This window comes from Crotalus tigris, unplaced genomic scaffold, assembly GCF_016545835.1.
Source record: "Crotalus tigris isolate CLP2741 ecotype Arizona unplaced genomic scaffold, ASM1654583v1 scf7180000019802.547583, whole genome shotgun sequence".
Lineage (NCBI taxonomy): Eukaryota > Metazoa > Chordata > Lepidosauria > Squamata > Viperidae > Crotalus > Crotalus tigris.
Window position 1 is genome coordinate 162707 of NW_024097717.1, and position 26070 is coordinate 188776.

Consider the following 26070-nt stretch of genomic DNA (forward strand, 5'->3'; position numbering starts at 1 on the left):
ACTTTCTGCAGTGTGGGAATTTAGCAACAACTTTCAGGTCATCAGACAATAAATAGCCCAACAGGAGAATAACACCACTTAACCGGATAGAAGAGGTTGCCTCTCTGCTTGAATAGCAGGAGACTCATAACTGCTATTTGCAAGAGGATAAAGAACTGCAATAATTGATATCTTACTGTGAGGTTCAGAAACTAATGTCTGCTGGCCAGACTTACTGCCTTATTAAGAATTAGTTTTCATTTTCCAGGAACATGCACTACCGGTGTGCTGAAACAAGACTCCTCAAGCCTACTGATTTCTTGTTCATAAATAGGACAAATGTTATTACCAAGAATGAATGATCTCACCTCAGAATTTGAAATTTTAGGAAGGAAAAATATGAAGAGTTTGTAGTTCTGCAGGTGGTATTCCAGTCTATGAAAGAAAATTTGGAAGGAAAAAAATACTGCAAGTGAAATGACTGGCTATTGAAAATGTGCCAACAGAAGATTTATTGATGATTGATTGATTGTACTATGATTTGCATTATTTGTGTGCTAGCATAAGGGGGGGTTGCACTTCACAAAGGTAGGAATAATCATTAGGAGAGTCTTAAATTATTTTGTGGGTACTGGACCCAGAGTCCCAGAAATCAGGTGCAGGTTTATACAATTAAACCAAACTGCAGCTAACCAGATGTATGTAATTAAACTGGAGCATATTAAAATTATTAAATGAAGATCAATAGAACGATACTTAAGTAAAGCATGTTACCCCTACCTATGTATTAGTGCTTAGCTCATTGAGAATGACAAAGCAAACAGAACAGAAAGGCATATTAACAAGTGTAGCAGCAATAGGGACTACCTACTAAAGTTCACCTCTATACTAATAGCTAACTAATCAAATCAGTATAATAAGCATGATATATCCTTTGACTTAGTTAATTAATATTATCATTGAAGTCTGCTTCACTTGGTCATTTTATTGTGCTTTGTGAATATGCAAAAAAGCTAGAACAGTGGTTCTCAACCTTTCTAATGCCGCGACCCCATAATACAGTTCCCCATGTTGTGGTGACTCCCAACAACTTATACATCATTGGGTGCCAGGGGGGTGGCCAAAGAAAAGGGAAAAATGGCGGACAGCCTTGTTTGGCGACCCCCGTGAAATGGTCGTTCGACCCCAATTGGGGTCCCGACCCACAGATTGAGAACCACTGAGCTAGAAGATTTTGGGTTCAAATGCATACACCAATCAGAAGATTTTAAAGATTAATATACAAATGAAAACCAGGACTTCCTCTTGGGATTGTTGGATTAACAGCTGGAAAAAAGTAATGGAACTTTGTTTTTATATATGATAACTACAACTATTATTGTATGCATAAAGATAGAAAGATCTGGCAATACCTACAATGGTGGAATGGTTGAAGATGATAGAACTTGTTGAAATGGCCAAATTAACCTCTTTGATTAGAGAAAATGCAATATCTATGTTTATTACTTACTGGAAATCCCTAATGGACTTTTTACATAAAACAAAAAAAAATAGACTTATTGATCTATGGTTCTGATGATTAGATAAGGATATATGGAAAGAAGAGCGTCTTTCTATAATCTATCTAAGAAGGAAAGAAGTAAATCTACAGTTGTACTTAACTGCTATAAAGAAGATCAGAAGCCAAATCTTTATATCTTGTCTTTTCTATTTTTCTTCTACTTTTCTTTTTGCACTTTAACTTTATTTTTTATTTCTTCCTTTTTCTTTTCTCCTTTTTCTTGTATATTAATTTTTATTCTTGTTTTTAAAACTTGCAATAAAACTATATTTAAAAAAGATACATGTGTTCTCTAAAAACACATGTGTTTGTTACAATTCCTGATTGGTTGTTCAGAATGAACTCTGGGAATTTATAATAATCTTTGTGTTTTCAGTTCCAGGAAGACCCTTTGAAGTAAAGGAAATGTTTTTAGAAGATATATTAAGAAGTACAGGCTATACAAATAAAGAGATGATCAAATACAAGAAGGAAAAACAACGAGGTGAGTATCTAGTTTTGTAGTGGTTGGAAAATTAATGTTTTAATTGATACAAAAATTGCAAAATGGGAAGGGAAGAGGCTGTAAAATACAGTGGAAAAATCCTAACATAGTAAAAGCTATGGATCTAATCTTGACTTTTTTCTTTATGTAAAACATAAATATGCTACCTAGAAGAAAAACAGCAGACAACTTTGACTGAATGGTATTCTGCGCAAGATAATAGCAAACCTGAATTGCAACGACAGAGGGCAGTACCAAATGTAACTGAAGAATATGAACTGCTGGATGATGGGGGTGACACTGTCTTCAGTCAATTGGTATGCACTACTCTAAGATCTTTGATATTTTATATTAGATTTTACCTTGGATAGGAATGATTATGGTTATAAGCTCAGGCTTAAGTTCTGGTTGATATATCTGCTTCACAAATATCTTCATACGCATGTCCATGTTTCCAACTCTACAAAAAAATTAGAAGACAATGAAAGTCCAAACTTGCTACAACTTCCATATTGTATTATTTTGTGCTTTTCAATTTTTGCATAAAATTTTCATGATTTTATCATTCTTTTAATTGAGTTCATGCATTATTTACTTTGTATCATGTAAAATTGAATTTGATGTATATAAATGAGGAAGCAGCTTATATTGGCAGAATCAAGTACATGGATTTCTCCCAATTTTCCCGTAATAACATAATACACTAATTTCGGCTGGTGGGGTCCAGAACAAGAGCCTTTTCAGTTATGGCTCCCATCTACTGGAACATTGTGTTCTCCCAGATGAAATCTGTGTTCACCCTTTGGCCTTCCAAAAGTGATCTTGGCCCCAGTGGGGATGAGGCATTTTGGAGGTGATTAACGGATTAGATAACATCCCACCTTTCCCCCCCCCATGCATTTTGCTCTTTCCCTCTCTATCCCAGTCAATTTTATTTTAAGTGAAATTTAAATTTTAAATGTAAGATCCCTATTTATAGTTTTAATGTTTTATATTGCATTTTTTTAAACTTTTTGCCAGTTTCAGGACATATAATGAAATGATTTTTTAAAAAGTTTTTCAAGGATTTCCAAGTGATGATAAAGTGTGTTTTCCAAGTGACGATAAAGTGTGTTCTCATTTGCAGGCTGAAAAAGATGTTAATTGTCTTGAACCTTGGTTAATTAAAGAAATGGATGCTTGTCTTTCTGATATTTGGTTACATAAGGACATTGATGCTTTTGCACAAGTGTTCCATCTTATTTTAACTGAAAATGTCAGTGGTAAGTTCACAATAATTAACTTTTTTTACTGAATGACGTACTGAAATTCCCAAAGAGGCAACTGGACTGAGATACCGTATCATAAATGGCCATGCTATTTACAGAATAATAATCCAGCTTTGGTTTCTTAGAAGTCTGAATAATAATTTTGAAATGATGAATGATTCCTGAATAAATCAGTTATGTGACTCATGGATCATCACCATTTTTTCCAGTGTCTGAATTTTCTCAAACAAGCTTGGTCTCGAACAAGCTGACTAGTAAACGTTTATAGAATTGTACATAACAGCCAAAATAATCAATACTTAGGCAATTCACGTTTTAATGCTTTGTAACAATAAGAATATTTTGACAATATTGGAATAATAGTTAAAAGTTTGAGCAGTTCATAAATAATATTTCTAAAACTTATTTCCCATCTTTTCTCGCCCTTTCCCTAGTTGATTACAGGCATGGTGAAACAAGTGCAACAACATTAATGGTAGCTTCTGGAAGAGGTTTCTTGAATCAAGTGGAACAGCTGATTGGTATGGGAGCAAATGTCCATATCAAATCATCCAATGGCTGGTAAAAATACCATTTTTTTCATTGTTTTCTCTAGGGAATATATGTGATTTAAGATGGGGGAAGGGAGGAAAGAGCTTAATTCTAGTTTTTGATGAATATTTCTGTTACTGATCATGCTTTAATATGTGGTATCCAACAAAGCTATGGCAAATCTGGACAGCATACTAAAAAGCAGAGACATCACCCTGCCAACAAAAGTACATATAGTCAAAGCCATGGTTTTCCCAATTGCAATGTATGGCTGTGAAAGTTGGACCATAAGAAAGGCTGAGTGCAAAAGAATTGAGGCCTTTGAACTATCGTGCTGGAGAAGACTCCTGCGAGTCCCCTGAACTGCAAGGCGATCAAACCGGTCAGTCCTAGAGGAGATCACCCCTGACTGCTTTTTAGAAGGCCAGATCCTGAAGTTGAAACTCAAGTACTTTGGCCACCTAATGAGAAGGAAGGACTCACTGGAGAAGAGCCTAATGCTGGGAAAGATTGAGGGCAATAGAAGAATGGGACGACAGAGAATGAGGTGGCTGGATGGAGTCACTGAAGCAGTAGGCATGAGCTTAAATGGACTCCAGAAGATGGTAGAGGATAGGAAGGCCTGGAGAAACATTGTCCATGGGGTTGCAATGAGTCGGACACGACTTCGCAACTAACAACAACAACAACAATCCAACAATGAAAAAAATAACTCAGAAATAAACCTGCCACAGAATATAGCTCATCTTGGAAACCATTCTTGAATTATAATTCTATATATAATCCTCTATATAGATGAATTTGTACCCTATCTGAAATTTAGGTTCAATTACTATCTTGATCAATACACAGGAGAAAAGCCAGGTCTTCTAGGTTCTATGAATAGTTGATATAAAACTTGTGGGGATGGAGTGTGGGGGAGGGGAGCACATTCCAAAGGGCAGATACAATAATAAAGAAGATGCATTAGATAGTAAAACCTCAGTGAGGGGAATCTGGAACTTCCCCATTCAGTGCAGCCTTGTGAGGCTGGTAGAAATAGCTGTAGATAAGCAGTCCTGCAAATAATTAAACATATGACAACAGAGAAAAGTAATTTCATATACTATAGATTACTTGTAGTAGTAGCAGCGAGAGATCCTAAGTACTCTGCAGTAGTTAAAGATGCAACCTTAGAGGTTCAAATATTATTAAGAAGCTCTTTTCCTACTATTGGGTAGCTCATTAAATAATATCAGAGTAATAAAACAAGATTACAGATCAGACTTGTTCAAATTCTTTAAAATAAATGTTTTGCAGTACAAAGGAGCATGTAGAAAGCACATTTCTTGCAACTACTAAAGCAGTTGTGTTTTTTCTAGGCTTATATAGCTGTTTTCTAAGCTGTTTGCTGCTGTTTGCATGGTTTACATATCATTGTGAATCATTTGTTTGAAAAAATCTTCATAGACCTATTGCAAATACCATAATGAATATAACTAGAGAATATTGGGAACATTCCATTGTTGTGCATAAACCAAACATTTTATTAAATACTTTTACAGGACAGCTTTGGATTGGGCTAAACACTTTGGGCAGACAGAAGTAATTGACCTGCTGGAATCCTATTGGTAATGTATTTTCTTTACTTAACATAAATCTATCCAGGCCTTTGGAATACAGTTAGTCCTCAAGTTAGAGTCACAGTCAAACTCAAAATTTCCATTGCTAAGCAAGCAGTTGATAAGTGAGTGAGCCCCTTTTTATGACCTTTTTTGCCATGGTTACTAAATCACTGCAGTTATTAAGTGAGTCATGTGGTCATTAAGCAAATCTAGCTTCCCCCATTACTCTGCTTATCAGAAGCCATCTGGGAAAATTACAAATGTTAATCGCATGACCCTGGGACAGTACAACTGTCATAAATACATGTCAGTTGCTAAGCGCCCAAATTTTGATCAAATAACCATGGAGATGTTGCAATAGTCGTAAGTGTGAAAACTGGTCATAAGTCGCTTTTTCCAATGCCGTTGTAACTTCAAACAGTCACTAACCAAATGGTTGTAAGTCAAGGACTATCTGTATTTCTTGAAGCAGATTAAGCTTTTTCAAGTAGGAAATTTCATGATAAAATGAAATAGGAAAAAGAGTTACTTAATGATACTTGGAAAAACTCTTAATGTTTAATAAAAGTACTAAATATTTTTAGGATCATTCCCCAAGCTATTTTTATTGCACACATTGCACTTTGCAGTTTATTTTCTTCTTGATGTATATGTTAATTCCAGGTTTAAAGCCAAGCTACCTCTAAAACAAGGCATTAATGGTCCTTGCAAAATTAGCAAATGATTTGTTTCTGTAATTTAGCCTGTATTTAAAAGATATGAAATAGGATGAACTAGAACATTAGTGAACAGCAGTTGTAACACAGTATGGGAAGAGGTTTAAACAATGAGGTAATTTAATATTAAACATATTTTTTTAGTGTTGACCTCTATTAAATATATCCAGAGTGGTGGTTATATTTTATTTCACGTGCAGAATAGACCATATGAGTTGTTCTATCAGAACATTCTGAGTTAGCTTTTCGATTCCGTATTCTCATCTTTGAGCTATAGAAACTTGGAAGAGGCAAGATGGGGGGCATATAAGCTAATAAATAAAAGCTTAATCCCCTTGCCACTAGAGTAAATACATTGATAGTTCATACTGAAAGTGTTAACTGTATTGCTTTCTAGGACAGGCGTCCCCAACCCCTGGTCCGTGGACCAGTACCGGGCCACGGCAAGCCAGTAACCGGTCTGCACAAACAAGCAAAGCCTCATCTGTGGGATGCGGGCAGCACACAAAACCATGCCCTTCCAGTCTGTGGAAAAACCTGTCTCCACGGAACCGGTCCCTGGTGCCCAAAAGGTTTGGGGACCTCTGTTCTAGGAGATTAGTTTTTCAATGTTTTCATTGAGTAAATTGAACAAATAAAGCATGTGAGTAAGTTTATGGATTAATTGAAGTTAATTTTATAAACCTATTCTGTTCAGGTAAATTCAGTGGATTATTAACCAAGAAAGAATTACTATGAACACTGGCTCTTTAGGACTTCGAGAGTGAAAAGGAAAAAGACAAAAATCCTTGGATTAACTAATGTCTTTGTTGAATCAATGCCCTTGTATTCTTAGAAAGATTTCTTTGTAGTTTCCAAATATTTGTAAAATTGAAAACAAAATCATTTGGGACTTCTGGTTTTTTATTTTTAGGTTTAACACCTATTTCATCAGTGTTATCTTACCTTATTTATCTCTGCTATATATTTCAGTGCCTCATTAGAGTCTGGTAATCTAGATGAAAGTTCCTTAGTCCATGCTAATGCTGGTGAAATGAATATAGAAGATCGAGAACTCCTGAAAGCTTATCACTACAGTTTTGATGATGAAAAAGTAGATCTTGACCTGATAATGCACCTTCTGTATAACATCTGCCATAGCTGTGATGCAGGTAATGTCCATTTAGATATATCCCGCTTTAATGTATTATTTCATTCGTTATTGCATATCAAGCTATATTTGTTTGTTATTAATTTAAATTGTTTTTGCTAAATCCTAATCACTTAGTATGACTAGAAATTAAAAAATATATACGATCCTAACATTATAAACTCTGAAAGACCCGAGTCACTGAAGAATGGATTATTTATACTCCAGCATGTATCCCAAGGCCAGCATATATACAGAGATAGAGATTGACAGACCTATTGTCTCTTTTTTCTTGCAATTTAATAATGAATTATGAGCAAGGCCTAAATGCATACAAATGAAGTTGAGATTTGTTTCACATTCAGTTACATAGGCAAGAGAGCAATAAGGCTTGGTTTACTTTTATTTCTGTTGTAGCACATTCACATTCAGGAATGATTTGATCTAGCTGATAATAGAAAAACCCTTTAAGAAGTGTTCGAATTCTCAAACTAAAGACAGTATACATAATTCTACAGAGTTCTGAAGCTATTTATTAATTGTGAGAAATATGAGTGCAACAATAATTAAAATTGCTTAGGTTCATCTTTCTATAGCATTTGAACTTTGTTTTACAGGTGCAGTTTTAATTTTTCTTCCTGGATATGATGAGATAGTTGGATTGAGAGATCGCATACTCTTTGATGACAAAAGATTTGCAGATAATGCTCATAGGTAAAAGTTTATATATATTTATTTTGAAGGGCTTTTTGTTTTACTTTCAGAACTGCAATATTTTTGGTATTCCATTCTGATTTTTTGCTATCAGATTCCAGGTATTTATGCTGCACTCAAATATGCAGACATCTGACCAGAAAAAGGTTCTTAAGACTTCTCCTCTAGGCATCCGCAAAATAGCAAGTATCAAATGACTTTAGTTATTTAATGATTGTTTCCACTTTAACATTAAGCTGTCATTACAAGGTTGCTGTTTTTGTTTCTGCAGATACTTTCTACAAATATTGCAGAAACCAGTATCACAGTAAATGATGTTGTTTTTGTGATTGACTCGGGAAAAATGAAAGAGGTATGCTATCTTTAATGTAATGGGCTTTTTATAATATAATGTATATTTTATTTTAAAATTTATTTTGTAGAAAATTTAATTAAAGAAAATTATGTTGACATTACTTTAGTAAAATAAAAATAATTATTATAACATACACATATACATCATATATTGTTATATGACTTAATTACTAATTTAGTGTTCATTTTTGTATCATTAACTGCCAAATATTGGAGGAGTATAAATTAATTAATAAATAAATATTGATATTTTATAACAGATTTTTCTTAACTTTCTAGAAGTCCTTTGATGCACTGAATTGTGTAACTATGCTTAAGATGGTGTGGATTTCTAAAGCAAGTGCTGTTCAGAGGAAGGGCAGGTAATAAAAATGTAAAAAAATATTTTTAGAGGCTTGCGTTAGGGATGTTCAGCATTTTAAGATACATCATTAAAAAAAAGAAATCTTTTTCCAGACCTAGCAAGAAACCCTCACAGATATATAAAATTAAAAGTGGGAAGAAAATTTTCACTTAGGATCGAAAATTTAATGAATGAATTTTTAGTCTGCTTTGATAATTTATTCATATATTTTTTAATGTTTTAATTCAGCTTAAATAATTTTTTACTTCTAAGGGCAGGACGTTGTCGACCTGGAATTTGTTTTCGACTTTTCAGTAAATTAAGATTTCAAAATATGTTGGAATTTCAGACTCCTGAACTTCTAAGAATGCCTTTGCAAGTGGGTAATTTTTATTCTCTTGTTAAGCCCTTTTTAATACTGTGCTTGAGTTAAGCTGTGGTTTATTTTAACTATGATTTGTTGAATCACCTGTGAGAATGTGGCTCAAATTAACCTTAGTTTCTGTTACTTTTTGATATTTTTAGCAATTAAGTTCAAGAATTTGTTTCCAGATCCAAGAAATAGCCTGAGGAGAAAAGAAAGTATGAAGGTTCAGATAGCCTATCAAAATATCTGTATGTTTATGTATATATGTATAGGTTTACAAGACTGAGTGTGGCTTGTCCAACAAACCTTAAATAGACTCTGGTTGATTGCTATGTACAACAAATATGCAACAATATATGGAAAGCTGTTTTGGAGGCTTTGTATGGAAATCCTTGAAACCTTTTGAATATTAAAATAACAGTACTTTTCAATTGTGCTAAATGCTTAATGGGAACTAGATTTTTATGAGATGTTGAATAAATTAGATATCCTGCATCTCTGCCTCACTGTCTCTTGAACAAGAGTTTTCTTAATATGCACTGTAAAATCTGATGATAGTCACTGTTGTGGGTTTTCTTTTCATACCTACATATACAACATTGCTTTGAATAATCCTAAAGATTCAAGTAATACATTTTTTCTGTACTGGAAAATATTTGTTGACTAGAATAAAAATTTTAAATTATTGAAATCTCCCAGATTTTCAGCAATGAAAAGCTTGAAATTTTGCCTGACAATATCTGACACCTTATGTGATTTCAGGATTTCAAAAAGTATCAAAAATGTAAGGCACTGTAGGCAGTTACATTGCCAGTTTCTGCTTCAGAATGTCAAAAAAATCTAATATTTCTCTTAGATTTCCCTTTTTATAACATTTTAAATAAATAATCAGAATAGAGCTGAAAGGGACCATGGAAGTCTTCTAGTCCAGCCCCCTCCTGCTCAAGCAGGAGTCCCTATATCATTTTAGATCAGTGGCTGTCCAGTCTCTTCTTAAAAACCTCGAATGATGAAGACATACAACGTCTGAATATATGCAGTTGAATGAAAAACCTAGGCATGCTTATTTATCAAACCAATTGAGTTTGCTAGGCAGTTTGATGTTGTTGTTGCATTCAGTAACCATTTCCCAAAAATAATATTTGAATTTATATTATCTAATTATTCCTAAATGACAGAAGACAGATGTGGCTTGTGCAATGGCTTATTTAATCATCTGGTAACCATCATTAATTTTTAAGAAACATCACTTGAACTGCAAGATGAGCGGCAAAGAAATTTGATAAATAAAAAATAAAATAAAATATATTTATGATAAATGAAAGATTTATAGATGTTGAAGTGAACTGCAAGATTGTAGTCTAATGTTTTGGAAGATGTTTTCAACCAGGCTAGTTTTCTTGTCTGTCTGTCTGTCTGCCTGTCTATTTACCTACCTACCAGTCATATTTTTGAACCAACATCTCCCTCAGAGAAGAACGTAAGTTGCTACAGTGGATAGAAGAATTGATAAAAATAAACACTGTTCCATCACTGACATCTAAGTAGACATATATAAGATTGCACTGTGAATGAAGTCATGATCTGAAAAACATATCTTTATATTATAGGAGCTTTGTTTACATACAAAATTGCTAGCTCCCATCAATTGTCCAATTGCTGACTTCTTAATGAAAGCTCCAGAGCCACCTCCTGCTTTAATTGTGCGAAATGCTGTGCAGATACTTAAGGTGAGTAAATAGAACGCGACTGAATTTTTAACTAATTTGAATTTGAACCTTAATTATGGCCCAGAAAAAATTTAGATTATGCACGTCTGTCTATAACATTGCTTATAATTTGTTTTAATAGACCATAGATGCTATGGACACCTGGGAAGATTTAACAGAACTTGGCTATCATCTGGCTGACTTACCTGTAGAGCCCCATCTTGGGAAAATGGTGCTTTGCGCTGTGGTTCTGAAGTGCCTGGATCCTATTCTGACAATTGCTTGCACACTTGCGTATCGGGATCCTTTTGTGCTACCCACACAGGCTTCTCAAAAACGTGCAGCCATGCTGTGTAGAAAACGATTTACTGCGGGAACATTTAGTGACCATATGGCTCTTCTTCGGGCTTTCCAGGTATTATATGTTTATTTACTAAAAGGACATTTAACAATTCATATTTGATTATATGAAACAGATGAGCTATTTTAGCTAGATCAAATTATTTTGAAAAGTTACCTTAGGAATAATATAATTAGGGCAGAGCTCTTGAAAATCTAATTTATATTGTTGTTAGTTTCTGTCTCCTTTTTGCTGCTGCCAGCTAGCCTCTGCTTTCCATCTGCTACTTGTTTCCTTTTTTCATTGTTGCCAGCTGTCAAAAGACAATAGTGTTATGTTGATTCTATGTGTATTTTCTGCTTTTTCTTTATCACTTTCAAGACTTTCATTTTTAACCTGTGTTAAAAGTGAGAACCTCAGCAGCTTGCAGTTCTGGCTCCTGTAATGCTGTAATATGGTTAAATTGATTGCTGAAACTTTTAAAATTTCCTTAAAACTTGATAAAAATATGCATCTTATTTTTTAATTTTTTAAATCACATATTAGTTGAAATAATAATAGAAAAACAGTTCTAAAGATTATGCTGTGGGAAAAAGACATCTCTTGTGTATAAAAAAAGCATTGTATAGAGCTGTCCTTTGGTTTCTTTGGTGTAAGAAGAAGTTAATGGAGGGCTCAAGATGATTGTTTGATTTGAAAAGTATTCAAGAGCAATGAAGAGTGAAGTGCTCTCTTCATTGCTGTGTGGGAAATTGTTTCTATCAGTTTTATTTTCCAAATCTACTCAGTGGCTGTAGGAACAATAGGGACTTTTGGTGATCTCTCTGTCTCTCAACTGTTATGACTTTCTTGCCCTTAAGGGGACACAATTTTGGAAGACTTCTGCAACCCCTAAGAAATTGCCTCAGAGACAGTGCAGTGGTTTTTGCCTTTCGAATAGTGGATTCATTCATCTAATCTTCTGCACAAAGAGCCCGTAGAGCCAATATAGATAGATATTAGTTGTCTTTGATTGTAAGTTTGAGAGATGGGAAGACATACATTAATTTTTGGTAATCTAGAAAGGGGTTAGGTTTGGAAAGGCTACTGTAGACGTATTATGGATGTGTCTATCTCTATCTGTCTGTCTGCCTATCTGTGTGTCTGTCTATCATCTGTTCTAAGCATTTTAAACCAACATCTTTGGTAGGCATGGCAGAAAGCACGCAGTGATGGCTGGGAAAGAGCTTTTTGTGAGAAGAACTTCCTTTCTCAGGCAACCATGGAAATTATCATAGGAATGAGAACACAGTTGCTTGGGCAGCTGAGAGCCTCAGGTACAAATATATATATTCATAATAATCATAAATAATAAAGAAAGCCATCTCTTGGTTCCATATGTCGAAAGCTACAACTTTCCCTACTGTGTTTGGTTTGCTATGTTTGAAAGAATAAGCTGCTGTCATTTCTTCAAGCCATACGCTATTTTCCTAATACAAAAAGTAAAGGATATTAGTAGTTATATGTAGATTAATAGTCACGTGGAAAATAATAAAAATGTAGTTCTTTACAAAAATCTATATGTTATAATTTAAGTTAATTTATAAAGTTGAATCATTATTGTATCTAGAATAGTGTAAATTATTAATTGATGCTATTTTTCCTTTGATTCATTCTTCTAATTTCAGTTAAATATTAAAATAGGGAAACCTGTTTGCGTGTTGGAATGAATTCCATTTTTGTGTAATTTTCTGAACATCTGTTAGAAAGAAACTTTCAGAGGTTGCTTTTGTTCATTGTTTTAAGGAACAATATTTCCACACTGCACTGTCATAAGTATCTCTGATTGGATTAGGAACACCATTGTATAACTGCTAATGGTGAAAAAGTGTTTTACCGAAGGTTCAGAATTAACATAAATTTATATATCTGTCTGGCTTTGACAATCTGTATGATATTAAAATACAAAAAAACAAAACAAAAAAAAACAAGTACAAATCAACCAGATAAAGTGGAGGGCAAATCCTCTACTATCTGTTTTTCAGTAGAATTCATCTATGCTAAATGTACAGTTAATATATCTTAAAAATGAAGTGAGAGTTAAGAAACTATCCAGGCTAACAGTTAAATACAAGAAATAAAGTTGTTTTTTAAATAATTAACTAGTGATTTCTTTCTTTCCCAGGTTTTGTTAGAGCCAGAGGTGGTGGTGATATAAGGGATGTGAACACAAACTCAGAAAATTGGGCTGTAGTTAAAGGAGCCTTAGTAGCTGGAATGTATCCAAATATTGTTCATGTTGACAGAGAGAATGTAATTTTGACTGGGCCAAAAGAGAAAAAAGTCCGTTTTCATCCTACATCTGTTCTTAGCCAACCCCAGTATAAAAAGGTGAGATAAAAGTATTAGGGTTGCAGTCCTGGCCCATGGAAAGAAAGAAAGAATTGAGATAGCCTTCAAAGCACTTACTGTGGGCCTTCTAAAGTGTGTCCTTAGTTTAACGCTTGGCTCATGCATCTTTTTCAAGTGCGTTGCACACCTTCCTATTCAGGTTTGGAGGAAAAAGCAACTCACTCCCCCAAATATTTGGGATACCTTTTCCTATGAGGATTTTTTGCATAATTTACCAGGCTTTCAAACATTTAACTAAATATGAAAAGCGAAAATTAGTTTCCTAACTGAACAACTTAGAGGGAGATTATACAGTTCAACTTTTGATTAATTTCTATTTAGAGGACAAGTGAAAAGATAAAAGTCTTTCTAAAATCGAGTGTGATTTCATAGACACATCCATGAATTTTCTTAGCAGCAGTACATAAATTGTTTGCCAACAGGTCTTTTGGGACTTCTTTCACCTTTCCCATCCAGCCTAGACCTTTTGTTTTTCTTGAAAGTCTCCCACCTAAGAATTAAGCAGGTCTGAATCTGCTTAGCTGATGGAAGATTAAATAAAGACATATCATATCAAGTTACAAATTACATGAATAAACTCTATGTATATCATCTTTTATACTTGGCAAATATATGTGAAATAGTATTGTATTTCGCTACACACATGCATATACACAGAGATATATTTAATATTCATATTTTTTATGAATCATAGATTTGTTAAATTTGATATTTAACTGAATTTTTTGCTATAGGATATTCAGGTCTAGAATACAAATAGATAGTTTGGCTTTCAGAAAACTAAGAGTGACTTATATGGAGCTATTGAAATCTCCTGCCTAAAGTTTTAACAAAACTCTACACCTGCTTACATTAATAATCTGATAACATTAAGTGATCCCAATTCTTTTCTTGTTAATTTATGTAACATAGCTTAAAGTTAATATTTTTAAATTGCCTAATTTATTGTGCTGAACAAACCATTTTGCTGAACTGCTAACAGATTCCTCCTGCAAATGGCCAAGTAGCAGCTATTCAGGCACTTCCCACAGACTGGCTTATATATGATGAAATGACAAGAGCCCACCGAATAGCCAATATCAGGTGCTGCTCAGTTGTGACTCCAGTCACAGTGGCCCTCTTCTGTGGATCAGCTAGGTTGCCAAGTAATGCTTTACAGGAGCCTTCTTCCTTCCGAGGTAGGGTATTCATATTCCTGTAATTTATATTTAAAAAAATCCTTGACAGTTGATGTTTAAACTACTGGATCAAAATATATAAGGGATTATTTTTGTTCCATATATTATATAATGTAAATCTAAACATGATTTTTAAAGGGTTGGATGAAAGAAAAATGGATGGTCAGCGATTGATGACGTGGTGGGGAGAATGGTGCAGGAGCCGGTGGGATGGGAAGCAGGCCCAAAGCCTGCAGGGGACCCAATGGAACAAGATTGGGGGGGGGGAGATAGGCTGGAAATTGCTACAGTGTCCCTGTAATTGGTCATAGGGACGAATCAGCCTGAATTTTGTGCATGTGACTGAGGGGGCAATGCAGCAGCCGTAACTTCAAAACTGAGTTATAAGTAGCTGTTGGGGGGAGTTGTCATACTTTTGAATGATTGCTAAGCAACTGGATGTAAATAGAGGACTATTTGTAGTATGAACTATACTGTATTACTATTGATTAGGAAATAATGCCAGAATAAAATCAAGATATATAATTACTAGATAAATTGAATAGTCTTGCACATGGCAAGTTGAGTTTATTGTGTTTGAAAAATTTGGTCTCCATACATGAAAGATCATAGTGTGAACAACCTTAATTTTATATTTCTTTATTTGTCTGTGCGTGTGTACATGCATATACAATTGGATTTCATTTCAAATCATAGAAAATATGATTGCAAGTATAATATTTATATATTATTGAACTAACTTATTGTTAATAACAATTATACAGGTCTAAATTTCTAATATTTTCTGACAGTATGTTCTTTAAAAAATGTGTCAAGTCTCTATATAATATATCATAATTGTTGTAATTAAGTAAACTAATTTTCAAAGTAAATGAATTTGATTATATATACATATTGCATAATATACGGATTCCAGAAATGTTTTCTGTTTCCATGAAAAACAATGGTTCATTCTTTGTATTTTAGAGAAATTGAATATTTACTTTAGTGAGTTCTTAGTACAGATTAATCATTAAAATGTCAAATTATTTATTGAAATATTATTTACAAATGACTAATACATAAGATCTCTGTTTTCCAATATAGTTGATGGTGTCCCTAACGATAGCAGTGATAGTGAAATGGAGGATCGAACAACTGCAAACTTGGCTGCTTTAAAATTAGATGAGTGGCTCAATTTCAAATTAGACCCAGAGGTAACTGACTGCTAAAAAAAAACATTTAATACAGGTTTTTCCCCCAAAAGAAATATTTGCTTAAAGGCTTGTAAGATGAGGATTTCAAATGTAGATCCATGAAAGGAAAAAAAAAAAATCTGTACTGCTATATTTCCTTAAATTCATGGAACTACTATAAGTATTGTAGTATCTTGCATTTATCTGTGTCACTGTGTCTGGAATTCAGTTGCTGAAAAAAAAATGTGCAATTTTGAAAATAAAAAATTGAAAAATTTGAGTAAATATGGAAGGTTTGAGGATTTATTTTTTAAAAAAGGATGATATAGAGAGCATACCGTATATTCCGGCGTATAAGGCGACCTGGCGTATAAGACGACCCCTGTCTTCGGCGCCGAGTTGCATGACTAGAAAGTCATCTTATACGCCGGAAACTACCGTTATTTTCAGCATATAAGATGACCCTCGACTTCGGCACCAATTTTAAAGCTTGCGAAAGTCGTCTTATACGCCAGAAAGTACGGTATATATAAATATCTTTTTCCAGCACAAATATGAATTCCATAAAATTGATTGTCAGTAGGTTCAGATAATTCATAATAATTCATAATGAACATGACATTTTCTTTCCACACAATGTGGCAATAGCCATTGGCATACAAAGAGAATAGGTTAAAAGAGAGTAGGTTAAATCTTCAAAGAGATTATCAATCAAGAGTTGATTGCTCTGACCTCTAAGTGGAATTCCTGCCCTTCATCAGTATGCAATTCATATTAGACAATAATGTTGATGGTGTTAATATAAGGTTTCTTTTCTTTCTTATTTTGGTTGTGTACAAAAATTAAAATTGAGACCATTCCCAGTTATCTTCTAGCTATCCATTCAAGGTCATGTTTACTTTCAGGTCTTTTGCATTGTCCCTATATTTGAGGATGTTCAAGATTGGCTGTAGATTTGCAAATGTTCATGTTTATATATGTACATGAAGAAAAAATTGCAGCATAAATATCTATTTTGTGGCATAAGTATGGAATGCAAAAATATAGTATGTTTATGTCTCATATTACAGATCTTGTATTTTGTCATTCAGTTCAGTTAATAGTATTGGAGCTGTAGAAAGTTCAGTTTATAAAGTTATTTGTATCTGAATTGTCATGTTTCAAAAAAGCCTCAAAGTCATGTGTGTTAAAATAAAAGTTGTTTTTTTTTAAACAGGCTGCTAGCCTCCTCTTGCAGTTAAGACAAAAATGGCATAGTTTATTTTTGCGACGCATGAGAGCTCCTTCAAAGCCATGGTCTCAAGTTGATGAAGCAACAATACGAGCAATCATTGCTGTTTTGAGCACTGAAGAACAATCTGCAGGTCTGCAGCAGCCCTCAGGAATTGGGCAAAGACCAAGACCTATGTCATCTGAAGAACTTCCCTTAGCATCTTCTTGGAGATCAAACACCAGTCGAAAAAGCTCAGGAGAATCAGAGTTTGCAGATGATGCTTTTAATTCAGAAAGGTTAATAACTCAAATTTTATTCATGGAGAAACCCATTTTTTTTAAAGAGTCCAATAACAAATGGGGAAGTAGTTTTCAGTTTTTTCTTTTAGCAATGGCAGGACTACTGAAGCAATTTGCTGTTCAGCTAGTTGGGTCACCTCATGTTATGTATTATTTCAGGAAGATGTATACCTGTTTCTTGGTACTAGATAACTTATGTCATTTGTGGAAGTGAATTAAGGCATCTGTTGCTGTTTACTCCTCTGAAAAAAATGGATACTCCTGTAGTTGAATGAGATACATAGATAGATGGATGGATGGATGATGAACAGACATTTCACTACTACCTATATCTGTTTCTTTTGTTACTTTGTTTTCATTAATTAAAATCTTGAAAACCTGTTAAAGTGCAGTTTAGTTTTCTTAGGACCATATCAAAATTATTTTCCTAAAACATAAGCTTTAACAAAGAGTCAGATACTACATAAACTCTTTCACTTCAAAATCAAATACATAGGAAATAAAGGAATGCTTTATGAAAGATGCGAGTATAATTTGAACTTGGTTATAACATCATCTCTCAAAACTATTCTCCAGTTGTTTCTGCTAAAAATCCTAGGGTACATTTGACAGTGATTAAGCTTCAGGTCCTCTCAAGTATTGTGGTTTTGTGGGACTGATGAAAATGTGCCTTCTCTGTCATTGCCCCAAAGAGCAACCTCCAAAGAAACATCTAGTGCTCGTTCTGGGATTCTAGAAGGCCTTTAAGACCTCTGTTACCAGGCCTAGGAGTAGCATATTTGGGGAGTCCCTGCCATGCTTTTGTTGTTACTGTTATTTTTAGTCCCCTGCTTCCATATCTTGTTTTATGCTTTTAATCTTTAATTGTATATTTGGATATTGTAAGCTACCCAAAATCTTTTTGGAGTAGGCAGTCATAATGATGACAGTCATGATAATACCAGAAATTTACTTAGATCTTTACCTTTTCTCTTTCAGAAATACTCCCAAAGCAACTTTAAGCTATGATATAAACAAAGAGCAGAACAATACAATATTAAGGTAATGTTTCTCTTATAACACTTCTTTTACATCTTTCATTTACAGTGGTATCAGTATTGCTATTTTTCCAGGAAATTAAGGTAACTTTGCAGGAAGTCCAAGGATACCTTTAGGATATCTCAGACTTTGACGATATTAGGTAATAGTAAGTACTACATCAATTTCTTCCCATTCCCAAATCTTAAACCTAGCTTCATAATGACAGATCTCAGAAATACCTTGGAAACAGTAAAGTATTTCTATTCTTCTGAGCTGTTTACCTAACACCAGGTATGGTTATGCCACATAATTTATGCTATGCTACAATGAGCAGATTGTCTTGAGGTGCATATAAAATGTGTTTAGTTTGATGGACCTGAAAACAAGAGTTGAATCCCTTTAAGTACAAGTGCATGTTACTGCAGGAATCCTTTTAAAACAACATTAAAGCTGCAGTATCTGGTTAGAACCACAGTTTATTTTTATTAAATGCTGCATTCTGCTTTTCATTTACAGAGTCTTAATGAAATCTACATCTCCAGCATTTCACCAACCGCTAAAATACAAAGAAAGAGGTGTTGTGCATTCCAAACGAAGCACGGATGACAGGGCAGACCAAACAGCTGTGAAATCTACAGATAGTATCAGTTATCCCAGTCCCTGTGCCAGTCCTTCTCCTCCATCTTCTGGGAAGGTATAGTACTTTGAAATCCTAGTAAAAAATAATGCAGACTGAAGAACATTGGCTAACATTGAAAAACAAACTAAAATAAGTCTACTGTGATGATTAAAAGTTTGTGAACTCTTGAATTTCCATATTTCTGCATAAGTATGACTTAATACATGATACATTGTCTATACAAGTCCTAAAACAATATAGGGAGATCCCAATAACATCAGTGAAACGCATATAATATACGTTCATTGATTTATTGGGGAAAATGATCCAAATGTACATATTTCTGTGTAGCAAATGTGAACCTTTGTTTTCAATAACGTGTATCCCTCTTGGGCAATTAAACGTTTTCTAAAACTCTTGATCAGTCTTACACATCAGCTCGGAGGAATTTTAGCCCATTCTTCCTTACAGAACTGTTTCAACTCAGGAATCCAATTTTCCTCAATGAATGGAGGAACAAGCACGATGTTTTTGATTAATTTGTTTCACTGGGTTTTCTTTATCTAGTTTTAGATCATTTTATGCAGAAATATTGAAAATGCAAAATGATTGACAAACTTTTAAGCACTACTGCATGTTAATTGTGAATATACTGTGGTTTTCAACATTTTATGTTAACATTCCAGCAGGTACTTTATCAAGAAACCTGACTCATAATATTTACAAGTTTATGAGGCATTCTGTTATCTTTTTTTTTTTAATTAAAATTTTTTGAAATTTTACAATAAAAACCCTTTCCCCAATCCCTCCCAACCCTCCCCAAAACCCTCCCCCATTCTTCCCAGAGCTGAATACAGGCTTAACTAGAACTCAAAAGAAAATTTTTTTTTTAACCCAAATAAACCTTAAACCAATATCATTACACTCAGTAAACAGATTATGACATACTTTAACTCCATTATATATAAAAAACAGAAAGGAGAATAAAAAAAAATAAAAAAATTAAAGAATAATAATAATTACACATCTAAATAAATATCTTAAATTTTAAATATAAATTATTCAAAAGCTAGATGGTATTTTCTTATATCATACTTATATTGTATAAAATTTATCCATCTTTTCCACACCAAAAGGTACTTTTCTTGTGATTGATCTTTCAAGAAAGCCAAAATTTTTGCTATTTCCGCTAAATAAGATACTTTGAAAAACCATTCTTGCAAAGTAGGCAAAGATTCCTTCTTCCAATATTGCCCTATTAACAACCTAGCCGCAGTAATTAAATTTAACATTAAAATAATCTCTTTATCATCACAATCCGAAACAATACCCAACAAAAACAGTTCTGGAGTAAATTTTATCCTTCTTTTAAAAATTCTTTGAATATTCCACTATATCTTAATCCAAAAAGCTTTTATACTTTTACATGACCACCAAATATGATAATAAGTGGCATCCAAGCAACCGCATCTCCAACATCTAGGCTGCAAGTTTGAATACATACGAGACATTTTTTGTGGATCAAGGTGCCATCTATAAAACATTTTGTAAAAATTTTCCCGTAAATTTTGGGCTTGTGTAAATTTAACATTCCTCACCCAAATAATCTCCCAAGTGTCTAATAAAATCGGTTCATCAAAATTTTGTGCCCACTTAACCATACAGTCTTTAACTAACTCTGCTTCTGAATCCAATTCCACTAACACACCATAAATTCTTTTAATATGAGTTCGACTTTGATCTCTGGTTTGTTTTAACAAATTCTCATCCTCTCTAAACAAGCCCACCTTATAATCTATCTTCCACCTTTCCGATAGTTGTCTATACTGGAACCAAGAATAAATAATATTTTCTTGTACTAATTCATCCATAGATTTTAATTGCCAATGCATTCTGTTATCTTTTTATAATAATGGTTACAAGGTAGCAGTGAAGAAAGGCTTCAACTCTGTTTATAGGAGACTCACAGAAGTCCGTTAGCCTACTTCTGAGCAGTTTGAGCTGAAATTTGTCTTGTGTTTTGAAGTACTCCAAGACACTGGACTGTATCACTTTGCAGAGTGGTAGTTTTTTTGCTTGAGTGACAAAAAAAAGAAGAAGAAAAAAGAATAATACTGGAAGAAAGCAGTGGGAGTGAAGAGGAGTTATTCCATCAACGTCAAGGGATGGGATATTGCTTTCATTACAGCTTTGCAGAAGCTAGATAATCCTGGTCACATCACAGCATGACTAGAATCATACATACCACCTCTTTTCCCTGTCTATTCAGGTGCTACCCTGCTCTAGCATGGAGAAAATTGTTTGCCAAGGTGGCCGGCAAATTAATATTTTGCCTCTTGGGAAAATGCAAAGATCACAATAGTCAGAAATATGGAATGGATTATACAAATAAGTCACTATTCCACTTCACTAAGCATTTCATTTTAGCCTAATACTTGCTAACATCATCAGTTGCTGGGAAAGCAACAAATTTCAGGGAGGCATTAGCTCAAAAGAGTTTTTCAAACTTGGCAACTTTAAGCATGCTGGCTGGAATTTGGTGGTGTTGAAGTCCACACATCTTAAAGTTGACCAGTTTGAAAGCATGGAGTTAGCTGAAGGAACAGTAGTATGCATAAAGGAGGCAAATTGGATGGAGGAGTAAAAAACGAGGATTGGAAGAGCTGTGGAGTGCAAGCAGAAAGGCGGCAATAGATTTGGGAAATGCAGTCAAATAGGGGCTCTCTAGACTTGCTTTGTATCCTACCTAGAGCACCTCCACATTGCACTGATGGAATATGAGCATCTTGTTATAAAGCATGCGAACTGTGAGTGCTGACAATATTTTCTGATAATTAATTTTACTGGATATTTTAAATTATTTTATGCAATGTACCCTGAGCCATTTTTTACCACCATTAAATAAAACTACACCCTCCTACTAAAACTGTTATACAGGTATAAAACATTCAAGAAAACCAATGTGTTAGCAAGTATTAGGCTAAAATGAAATGCTTAATGAAGTGGAATAGTGACTTATTTGTGTAATCCATTCCATATTTCTGACTATTGTGATCTTTGCATTTTCCCAAGAGGCAAAATATTAATTTGCTCAGGAATCAAGAACAGTCTTCCATCTCATTTAGTTATGAAAGCTTGGCTGTAGTTTGGCTGTAAAATGTTTAAAACTAATAATATTAAATAAAACCTATTTCGAGATCTACATACTACTTTGGGAAGGTTAATGACAAGCCATAACAGAAGGACCAACATTTATTGATTCTATGCTGCAATTATACTGAAGTTCCAAAGTCACCAGTTAAATGACAGTGTGATTGCTACATTTGATTTTGTACTTAATTTGCAGCATATAGCATTCATTCAGTATTTTCATTCTTTTGATTGCCAGCTCTTGAATTACATACTGCAAAAATTGCTGAGTTCGTAAGGTTTTTACAAAACTTAATTATATATCCCAAGCATTATAAAATAAAACTGTTTTGCAGGGTTCCAAGTCTCCTTCTCCAAGGCCAAATATGCCAATTCGGTACTTTATTATGAAAAGCAGCAATTTAAGGAATCTGGAGATTTCACAACAGAAGGGAATTTGGTCTACAACTCCAAGTAATGAGAGAAAACTGAATCGTGCTTTTTGGGAAAGTAGTGTTGTTTACCTGGTATTTTCTGTTCAGGGATCAGGACATTTTCAGGTAAGAACTCTCCAAACTGACAAATTGACTGTTGACAGTTTCACTACATATTACTGACATGTAAACTTTTGTCAAGTAATTGACTTGTTAATTTAATTTTACTATTACTTCAGTACTTTCAGAAAAAAGTGCCTTTGTGATATACAGATAGTTCTCACTTAAAAACAGCAATTGGGATTGGAATTTCCATCTCTAAGCAACATAGTTGTAAAATGCAATGTCATGGGATTGTGCCATTTAGCAACAGAAATTCTCGCACTCCCGGATGCTGTCATTAAGTGAATCACCATGGATCAGTAAAAGCAAGGGTGTTATGTAGTTGATATTTGCTAACTTCTCCTGGCTTCCACATTGATTTTGTTTTCAGGAAGCCAGCAAAGAAAATTCCAAGTGGTAATTGTGTGACCATGGGATGCTGTGATGGCCATAAGCATAAAGAGTGGTTGCAACCATCACTTGTTCAGTGGCTTCTTAAATTCAAATGGTCCTTGAACAAATGGCTATTAAACAAGGAGGACCTGTACTCCTGTACACCCTGCAGATGTAAAGTAACATTGGTGGTGCAGTGGTTAGAATGCAGCCTTGCAGGCTAACTCTGCCCACAGCCAGGAGTTTGAGTCTCATGGCTCATGGTTGACTCAGCCTTTCATCCTTCTGAGGTTGGTAAAATGAAGCAATATGCTGACTCGGTAAACTGCTTAGAGAGGGCTGTAAAGAACTTTTATGTGATATATAAGTCTTACTTGCTGCTGCTATTTTATATCACGTGCAGTACGATTGTCATATAAAAACTGATTCAGACATTTATCTGAAGATTGTTTTGAACACAGAGCTGAAAATTAATACCTAAATTTTACTTAGAGTTTTAATCTTGCTAAAATTTCCACAGGGCTTTGCTCGAATGTCTTCTGAGATAGGCCGTGAGAAAAGTCAAGACTGGGGTTCGACTGGTTTAGGGGGAGTATTCAAGGTGGAATGGATCCGGAAAGAAAGTCTTCCTTTTCAATTTGCTCATCATCTGCTTAACCCTTGGAATGACAATAAGAAAGTACAGATAAGCCGAGATGGCCAGGTATACTAATTTTTACATGATAAAATAAGATTTTCTTGCTTCTTTTAGCCTTTATTGTCAAGAATGTTTTGATACAGGTAGTTTTTTTAAAGTGATAAATGGGAGTGTTTTGCACTTCTGGGAATGTTTCTGGAAAAAAAACTATTTTCATTATTATTAAAATGATACAGAATTTCATTGCCTCAATTCTGCTTACCTTTATAAAGTGATTTGCTTTTTATAAGCCAGAATTTAAATTTTAGCAATCTCAAAGCCTTTTTTTCTCCTCCCATTTAGGAACTGGAACCTCAGATTGGTGAACAGTTATTACAACTATGGGACCGTATTCCTCTAGGGGAGAGAAACACAGCAGACTAAAAATAAAAGAGCAGATTTTTAGGTAGGGGCTAGTCCCAGGTTGATATTACAAATGAATGTGTTGAGATTTTCTTCCTTTACTGATCTGTGTACAGACATTTAGATGAAAGTGTGACTTGGGAGAAAGTAGCTGCCATCAACGTATAGTTAATGTAATGTTAGATGGCCTATACATGGCACTATACTTAAAGCCAGAAGAGGGAGAGGCAGAGCATATGCTTTCTGTATCACAGTAATAACAGCAGAAGGAAAAAAGACTAACGTGGGAATGTATCTGTGAGATATTGCAACATTTACTTAAACCTCAAGACACTCTTCCAGAGCACACTAATTTTTGTACTGCGGATTCATAACTGGCTGACTGGCTGTACTCAGCATATAGTCCTCAATGGAACTGCATCTACATGGGGGGAAGGGAATAGTGGGATGCCCCAGGGCTCTGTTCTGGGCCCAGTGCTCTTCAACATCTTCATCAATGATTTGAATGAGGGGATATATGGGGAACTCATCAAATTTACAGACGACAACAAGCTGGTAAGAATAGCCAACACTTCAAAAGACAGGTTTAAGATACAGGAGGATCTTGACAGACCTGAACTATCTGACAAAATGAAATTCAATGGTGAAAAAAGTAAGGTTCTACATTTAGGCAAGAAAAACCAAAAACCAAGGTATAGTTTAGGACAGGGGTAGGCAACCCAAAACACTCAAAGAGCCACTTGGACCCGTTTCCCACCAAAAACAAAACACAGGGAGCCGCAAAACCATTTTGATATCTAAAATGAAGATAACACTGCATATATCCTTTTTTACCTTTATTATAGGTGTGTGTATGTGTGTGTGTGTGTATGTGTATACACACACACACACACACACACACACATTAAAAATAAAAGTAAAAATATGACTCTTGGGAATATCCATACTATTAAAACAATGCTCACCGAGAGAATGCTTTAAGAGAATAAAATTACATACACACAAAGGTAAAAAAAGGATATATGCAGTTTATCTTCATTTTAGATGTCAAAAGGGTCTCTCTCTCCCTCCCTCTCTATCTGCCCTTGGTCTGCCACTCCTCTTCCCCCACTCTCTCTCTCTCCCTCTCTCTTTCTCTCTCTCTCTTTCTCCCCCCCCCTCCTATCTGCTGCTCACCTGGCAAGCTTCAAGCTGTTCTCCAACAAGCTGGGGGGAGGCAACCTCGTCTCTTTTATGACTCATGGACTTCAACTCCCAGAATTCCTGAGTCAGCCTAGCTGGGCTAGCTAGCTCTCTCCTGCCCTTCCTGCTTCCTGCAGAGACGCAGCAAAGGGAGGAGCTCCGCCCAGAAAGCTTTTCAGCTCCTCGGAGAATACTGTGAGTGCACTCTCTTTTACACACACAGACACAGACACACACACACACACACACACACACACACACACACACAGAGAGAGAGAGAGAGAGAAGCAGGGAAGCGCAATTGCCTCTCTCTGTCTCTGTCTCTCTCTGCAAAGGCAGAGGAGGCTGGGAGCCACAGGGGAAGGCTCAAAGAGTCGCATGCGGCTCCGGAGTCGCAGGTTGCTGACCTGTGGTTTAGGAGGTACCTTGCTCAATAGTAATAACTGTGAGAGGGATCTTGGAGTCCTAGTGGACAATCACTTAAATATGAGCTAGCAGTGTACTGCAGTTGCCAAAAAAGCCAACACAGTGCTAGGCTGCATTAATAGAGGGATAGAATCAAAAATCACATGAAGTGTTAATACCACTTTACAATGCCTTGGTAAGGCCACACTTGGAATACTGCATCCAGTTTTGGTCACATGATGTAAAAAAAAATGTTGAGACTCTAGAAAGAGTACAGAGAAGAGCAACAAAGATGATTAGGGGACTGGAGGCTAAAACATACAAGGAACGGTTGCTGGAATTGAGTATGTCTAGTTTAATGAATAGAAGGACGAGGGGGGACATGATAGCAG

General features: G+C 34.9%; 1 protein-coding gene across 7 annotated transcripts in view; it reads left to right on the top strand.

The window, feature by feature from the left end:
• Positions 1-26070, top strand: part of YTHDC2 (YTH domain containing 2) — a 63228-nt gene that overhangs the window by 10413 nt on the left and 26745 nt on the right. For all 7 annotated transcript variants that reach the window (XR_005559305.1, XR_005559306.1, XR_005559308.1 and 4 more), the window contains exons 8-30: positions 1917-2024; positions 2196-2341; positions 3151-3286; positions 3727-3853; positions 5368-5433; positions 7116-7294; positions 7890-7986; positions 8081-8168; positions 8258-8338; positions 8620-8702; positions 8957-9062; positions 10661-10780; positions 10902-11174; positions 12289-12415; positions 13264-13469; positions 14473-14668; positions 15755-15864; positions 17060-17352; positions 18334-18396; positions 18892-19069; positions 22480-22683; positions 23573-23755; positions 24032-24134. Coding sequence is in view for 2 of the 7 variants with exons in the window: in XM_039364571.1 (XP_039220505.1) it covers positions 1917-2024; positions 2196-2341; positions 3151-3286; positions 3727-3853; positions 5368-5433; positions 7116-7294; positions 7890-7986; positions 8081-8168; positions 8258-8338; positions 8620-8702; positions 8957-9062; positions 10661-10780; positions 10902-11174; positions 12289-12415; positions 13264-13469; positions 14473-14668; positions 15755-15864; positions 17060-17352; positions 18334-18396; positions 18892-19069; positions 22480-22683; positions 23573-23755; positions 24032-24112 (3251 nt within the window). In the remaining 5 variants the exon portion in view is untranslated. The remainder of the gene's footprint in view (positions 1-1916; positions 2025-2195; positions 2342-3150; positions 3287-3726; positions 3854-5367; positions 5434-7115; positions 7295-7889; positions 7987-8080; positions 8169-8257; positions 8339-8619; positions 8703-8956; positions 9063-10660; positions 10781-10901; positions 11175-12288; positions 12416-13263; positions 13470-14472; positions 14669-15754; positions 15865-17059; positions 17353-18333; positions 18397-18891; positions 19070-22479; positions 22684-23572; positions 23756-24031; positions 24135-26070) is intronic.